At 48.2% G+C, this 7,266-nt stretch overlaps 1 protein-coding gene across 1 annotated transcript in view; it reads left to right on the forward strand.

The window, feature by feature from the left end:
- The window catches only part of ACAD10 (acyl-CoA dehydrogenase family member 10), a 28,955-nt gene extending 24,210 nt beyond the window's left edge, over positions 1-4,745 (forward strand). The window contains exons 18-20 of the mRNA XM_056859402.1: positions 1,643-1,786; positions 2,380-2,457; positions 4,611-4,745. Of these exons, the coding sequence (XP_056715380.1) occupies positions 1,643-1,786; positions 2,380-2,457; positions 4,611-4,745 (357 nt within the window). The remainder of the gene's footprint in view (positions 1-1,642; positions 1,787-2,379; positions 2,458-4,610) is intronic.
- The last annotated feature ends 2,521 nt before the right edge of the window (positions 4,746-7,266 follow it).

Raw genomic sequence — 7,266 nt, forward strand, 5'->3', positions numbered from 1 at the left:
TGTGGTGAGAAACCCACAAGGATGAGCCTTGAAGTTACTCTGACGGATTCATGAGGCCAGATTGGCCAGGTCAAAAGAGGGAGCTCTCCTCCAGGCTAAGCAAAGATAGAAGAAAGTAGTTAAAGAAGCTTTATTTAATTTGGTGGGAATTTAACCCCCCAATGTATTTTTTTAAACATTTCAGATTTTTCTGCAAGCCTATTGGGGTCCCCTGAGTTTTCAGAAAAGTCTGTTTGGGGTAAATGTGGCCCTGATCCGTGGATTTAGATATCCTCAGATGAGAAATAGATATATAAATATGTCCATTCTGCCTCTTAAGTGTCCTGCTTGAGGCAGCTTACAATTAAAATCACCACAATTAAAAAAACAAACACCAAGCCATTAAAAGCCAGCCATTGGACATAAGCAGTGTAAAAACTATCCATAAAACAAAAGCCTGGGTAAGAAGATGTGTTTTGGCCTGGCACCTAAAAGAATGTAATGTAAGTAAGTGCCAGGAAAGCCTCCAAGGGGGAGGAATTCCAGAGGCGAGATGCCCCAGCAGTCTCTAGTCATCATTCACCTCACCTCTGAGGACACAGAGAGCAATGCTTGAGAGGCAGATGTTACCTGGTAGGCAGGATAGCAAGGCAGGAGGTCCTTCGGGTACGATGGCTCTCATCCGTTTAGGGCCGGTAAGAACAGCACTTTGAATTGTTCCCAGAAACAGATGGTTAACCAGTGCAGGTCTTCTCCAGCAATGCAGCTGGGTCCAGAATTCCCTGTCAACGCTGAGCTGAGTCAGTAAGGGTTAGTTGAACCCCATCTAATGTGGAATGCATAGTATTAAGTCTGCGTGGGGGAGGACACACGAGGTCGGAGACGGAGTTCCAACAACAACCGCTTTATTGAGAACAGAACTGCAATACAGTGGACTGACCCCCGCTTATATGCCCCTCTGGCTGCCTGGGGCCACTCCCCCCGGTCCGTGATTGTGGGGGGGAAACAACCCCTAGTGACCAACGGCACATAGTTTTAGGAGCCTCAGAAAACCCCAAGCTCGGCGGGGTTTCTCCTGCCTACTGTCAACATACATACATAACACATAGAGTCCTTCAAGACCTTAGCATCAGGGCCGTCTTAACAGTATTATAGGCCCCCAGGCAAAGGAGTGCACTGGGGCCCCTACCTCCACAACCACTCACAGGAATAAAAATGTAAATGTTTGATAAAATTAAAGATATATTTATTGATACTTCTAACAAAATCAGTGTTTAAACATTTAAAAAAAACATGCTGTGCAGCAAAGACTAATCAACACAAATGTAACCTGATATTTGTGTGTGTGTGTGTGTGTTAAGTGCCGTCAAGTCGCTTCCGACTCATGGCGACCCTATGGATGAAAGTCCTCCAAAATGTCCTATCTTTGACAGCCTTGTTCAGATATTTATAGTTTATAATATTTATGCATTACACCCCTGTCACACCATTGGCCCATCTGGACCACCGCTGCTCTGACCGTGTCCTGCAGCTGGACATGCCCTCAGATTGCACTTAGCTGGGGCCTATCTCTGTATGCAGGCCAAGAGACCCCAGAGGCTCACAGCTACACTCCTTTCCTGGTTTGCAGTAAAACTCTGAGGCGGGTGTGGGTTTTTGGCAGGTGACATCCCGAACGGCCTTCGGAAAGCCCTTAGCAGAACAAGGCACAATCAGGGCGGACATCGCCGAGTCCAGGGTTGAAATTGAGCAGGCCCGGTTGCTGGTCCTCAAGGCAGCCCACCTCATGGACATTGTCGGAAATAAGGCAAGTGCTTGGAGAATCGGGGGGGGGGGCATAAAATCCAGGAAGCCTGTGGTCGCTGTATGCTCACCATAAGCGCAACTAGCGCCCTTTCTTTAGACATGGCTCAGAGTGGAGACTGAGAGGGCTCCTGTTTGCATCAGGACCGTGAGCATGACATACTGGCTCAGGGAGGGCAGGGACTGGGATGGTTCAAAGCTAGAATGGCTGTTGCTGGTGTAGATCCCAGAGTGTGAACAGGGGGGCAGATGAAGTCTGGGGAAAGCTACAGGGTTGCAAAGTGGACTGAAGGCTTTATCTACACCCATTTTTAAGCATGGAAGTTGCCTCTCCTGTGTGTTGTATCTGGGCCTGCCCCAGGGGTTCTACCATTCTCTTTGTGTTGACTAAGACTCCTTCAGAAATTGATAGATAGTGCTGCTGGATAGTGCTGTCCCTTCACACAGAGGCCAATGCTGTCTCCATTCTCCTCTTTATCCATTTGTCAGTGTGCAAGGGGTGGTGTGCCTCTTGTGGGGAGGGAGCTAAGGACAGACATGCTGAGGAAATGGCTTCCCTTGAGGGCTGCCATTTTCTTTTGTCTCAACCCCACACAGGAAGCAGCTCTGCAGATTGCCATGATCAAAGTGGTGGCTCCAAACATGGCATTGCGGGTCATCGACCGGGCGATCCAGGCAAGTGCTTTGTGGGGTATCGGGGAGATTCCTTCCTTCCTCCATTTCTGTCCTGTTTCTACCTTCTCACCCTCTTCTCATCCGAGGGCTTGAAAGTTCTCTCGTAATTCCTCCTTCCTCATCTGTCCCTGTTCTGTCATTGACAAGGTTGTCAACTCCAGACTCGGAAGTTCCTGGAGATTTAGGTCCAGACCCTAGGGAGGGCATCGTTTGGGGAAGGGAGGGACCTCAGCAGGGTTTCATGCCATAGAGTTTGCCGTCCAAAGAAGCTGTTGTCTCTTGGGGAGCTGAGGTCTGTAGTCTGGAGATTAGTTGTAATTCTGGGAAATCTCCAGCAGGTTGGCAACCAGACACACTGTGGGAGTTCCCTGAGAGCCAATGTGGTATAGTGGTTAAGAGCTGTGGTTTGGAGCAGTGGAGTCTGATCTGGAGAACCGGGTTTGATTCCCCACTCCTCCACGTGAGCGGCAGAGGCTAATCTGGTGAACTGGATTTGTTTCCCCACTCCTGCACACGAAGCCAGATGGGTGACCTTGGGCAAGTCACACTCTCTCAGCCTCACCCACCTCACAGAGAGTCTGGTGGGGAGGGGAAGGGAAGGTGATCATAAGTCTCCCTTAAGTGGTAGAGGAAGTCAGCATATAAAAACCAACTCTTTTTCTTCTAATTCCCAGGAGCCTGCTCTTCACACAGAGAGAATGGGGCTTTTACTTCCTCTCCCTTGGTGCCATTTTCCTTAGCTGGGGATCCACTATTTGCCCTGCTGGGGAAAACATTTGTGAAGTCCATCACTACCTTTACTTTCCCCCAGCAGGGCAAACAGTGACTCCATGAGGTTGTTTCTGGTTGAGAAAAAATCTGCTTTAAGCTCCTAAGATTCTGATCCAGACTGGGTCCCTACACACCCAGGAGCTAAGTTCTGAGCATGAAACTCACAGCGCATCTCTGTCACAACCCCTGGCCCTGATCCCAGGTCTTTCTCTTGTTTATTTTATTTTATACCTCTACCAATCACAAGTACCTCAGGTCAGAGAGTTGTGCCCCACCTCACCACCCACACCCTTCGGTCTTGTTTAGTATACCAGATCCACTGTCAACAGAATCATAGAATCCTAGGGTTGGAAGGGACCACCTGGGTCATCTAGTCCAACCCCCTGCACAATGCAGGAAATTCACAACTACCTGCCCCCCACACTCCCAGTGACCTATTCCATGCCCAGAAGATGGATGCATGAGGTTAGTGTGTTTTCTTTCACACATACACAGGATGCCTTAATCCTGTACCAGAGACTACACATGAACACATGAAGCTGCCTTATACTGAATCAGACCCTTGGTCTATCAAAATCAGTATTGTCTACTCAGACTGGCAGCGGCTCTCCAGGGACTCGGAAGAGGTCTTTTAAATCACCTATGCCTAGTCCCTTTAACTGGAGATGCCGGGGGTTGAACCAGGGACCTTCTGAATGCCAAGCAAAGGCTCTACCACTGAGCCACAGCCCCTCATCAGTTTCAAATCCAGACCCCTTTGTCTTGGATTCTACAGAGCGTGTAGCGGCTTATTGGTGTTGAGGATAGCACAAAAGTCATATATAACAAATCAGTTTCTTTAGTTGGTAAGCTTGACTTGTAATTCCTTCCCAGTCCAGCCTGATAGCTGACACAGTTACCAGAGCTAGGAGGTTCCTTATCCTTAAAAGTTAGGATGTCTGTCCTAACTAGACAGCTTGAACAAGTTCCCTGTCCCTTTCTAGGAAGAGCACCTAAACCCTGCCTATCAAAAATCAACCTCTACAGTTCCCACTGGACTTCCTGCCTAGTCCAGGACCCTTCCCCAACCCTCTCACTCCAAAATCCAACTGCCCATTTTGTCCATTAGTGATTGACGGTTAAACTCCCCTCAGGTGTCCCCCCACCATTCCATTCAACCGGTTTGAATCCTGTTCGTCAGAACTGGCAGAAAAGAAGGCTGCATCTTCTCCTGTCTATTACTATCTGTTGACAGGGCCCAGATTAGACATGTGGGGAACACCAGGACTTCCTAAGCCCTCAGGGGGCTTTCTCTTACAGGCTGCTCCATTCTGCTCCCTGGGCAAGTCTTTAAAAATGGCATTCACCTGAGCTCATGGCCTTTCCCCTTGGCTTTCTTGCAGGCCTTCGGTGCAGCAGGACTCAGCAATGACTACCCGCTGGCGCAGTTCTTTGCCTGGGCGCGGGCTCTGCGTCTGGCCGATGGCCCTGACGAAGTCCACAGGGCAGCCGTTGCCAAATTGGAACTGAAGCGTTAGTTGGGCCAAAAGTCATGGCCAGGAGCAACTTGACGTTCTAGCAGCTGGTGGTGGGAAAGGAATCCTGTTTGACAGCTTTGGTGGGGGTATGAGGCTGCACGGAGGACAGTGGGCTGTTTGTAACTGCAGTATCCATGCGGATTTCAGCAGCACTTCAGCTAATAATAAGCCCAATCAATTGTAGGGGAAAGAATCACAGAAGCAGGCTGCTCAGAGGATTTAAAGGTCCTGCTAAAATTTCCACCAACTTCAGGGATTCTCGAGAAGAGATCCAGCACCCAGAGATCATTGATGGCTGGACCGTTTTGTATTTCAGTGACTCACTAGGTCACACTTTGGTTAGCAGAGAACTGCTGATTACCTCCAAGGCATTCCTGCTCCTATGTTAGAAGGCCCAGGGCTTGGATCTGAGTTGAGTATCCTGAAAATGGATGGGGGTGGGGTGGGGTGGAGAGAAGCCAAGGATTTCCCCTAAAGGCCTCTGGCAGAGTGTAACCCCCTCACACACACTGCTTACTGGTGTTTTTTGTTATGTTTTGTGGGGCTTTGCACTTTAATATAGTAATTCATTGATGTAATTTTTTAAGAGTGGAAAGGATCAAGGAAAAAAGCATACTGCTTTTGAAGTATCTTACAAAACTGGTCTAAAAAAACAAAGTAAACCAAACACCTTCCTGCCTCTGTTTCTTCTGTGCTACGCAGTTGTAAAACCGCAGATAAGTTTCGTGTGTCCAGAATCTGAAAGGCTGGAGAGGGAGTGGCTTGGGGGGGGGGCGGTGTTGATTTCTCTTTTTTCCTTGCCTGTTTTCTCCCAGAAAAAGGAGTGGGAATCAAGAGAACAGTTCAGGAGCAAGCAAAAACAGAGCTTCCATTAATACTTTTCCAAAAGACTGGCACCAACCGAGAGCCTCCTTTAAAGCTGAAATCCCCCTAACCTGCTTACACAACTTGCCAAAACAAATCAATACAAGTCTGATGTTACTGCAGAGTTGAAGGGGAACCTTGGCCCACTTCTTGGGACTTGGGAGTAGCCAGTTGTACTCTCACTTCAGTAGCAGCGCTGACCACGTGGCCAATTCTGGCCTCCCCCTTGTGTGGTTTCCCGAGAGAGTGATAGTCACGAGGGATACCAGCGGGGCTGATACCAGCAGGGCTGTCTTCAATTTCCTCCCGCTCAGGTCTGAAAGTTGCAGATTGGAGACGTAGGGAGCAATCCTAAACTGGTCTGCTCAGAAGTAAATCCCATGTAATTGGATGGGCTTACTCCTAGGAAAGTGTCCTTAGCATTGCAACTATAGTCCTTGCAAGGGAACTGACTGCTCCCCTTCTCAAACAGCCAATGTGCAGAAGTGTCCTCTGTGACTCAGAATCTTGCACCAATGTGAAGTTGTTTTTTATACCCTGCTTTTGTCTACTATGAGGAGTCTCAAAGAGGTTTATAATCACCTTCCCTTCACCTCCCCACAACGGACACCTTGTGAGGTAGGTGGGGCTGAGACAGTTTGGAGAGAACTGTGACTGGCCCAAGATCACCCAGCAGGCTTCATGTGGAGAGGTGGAGAAACCAACCCAATTCTCCAGATTAGAATCTGCCACTTTATGCCATGGAGTAAATAAGCTTGTTTTGATCACGCCACAAAGTCAACCAGATTTGGCTCTCGGGGCAGTTTATGTGTGTCAAATAACACCTAAACTGTTTAAAAAAAAAATGATGAACACACGGACAGTACGAAAACCTAACAAAGTGACACCAGCAAAGGCATAATAAAACTGACATGCAATAAACAAGCAGCAAGAATAATGTCTTATTTAAAACATACATGGCCAGAATAGTTTTGAAAGGTTAGTGAGAAAGTTTCCCTGTGCACAGTTAACACAAAACCAAAAAGCAACGCGAGTACATGCACAAACTTTGCTTTCTCATAAACTGGTACCGACCTCAGAAGAAAAGATACTAATCAGAAGAAAGCATGCCTGGGCTGGAAGACAGAGGCTTGGGGCAACTTAAAGTCTACGAAACTGGGCGAGGCTGAGTGCCTGGCAGAAGAAGTGAGGAGGGCATGTTAAGTAATGGGATTCGTCGGCAGAAAAGGAGCCCCCCGTTAGTCCACACAAAGACTGCAACTGTGTGCTGTTCAATAAACCAAAGTTATCCAACCCTACCAGAGTCCCCTTCCTGTGGGTCTTGCCATAGGGAGTGTAGCAGCTTCTAGTGGCTGGAGAAGCTTCACTCAACAGGTGAGGTGCCTGCTGCCTGTTGAACTCCTGTCTGTATGCAGAAGTCAAGTAAGAAGAGTTGGTTTTTATATGCCAACTTTCTCTACCACTTAAGGAAGAATCAAACCTGTTTACAATTACCTTCCCTTACCCACAACAGACACCCTGTGATGTAGGTGGAGCTGAGAGACTAGCCCAAGGTCACCCAACTGGCTTCATGTGTAGGAGTGTGGAAACAAATCCAGTTCACCAGACTAGCCTCCGCTGCTCATGTGGAGGAGTGGGAAATCGAACCCGGTTCTCC

The sequence above is a fragment of the Euleptes europaea genome, chromosome 13, assembly GCF_029931775.1.
Source record: "Euleptes europaea isolate rEulEur1 chromosome 13, rEulEur1.hap1, whole genome shotgun sequence".
In the NCBI taxonomy this organism is placed as follows: domain Eukaryota; kingdom Metazoa; phylum Chordata; class Lepidosauria; order Squamata; family Sphaerodactylidae; genus Euleptes; species Euleptes europaea.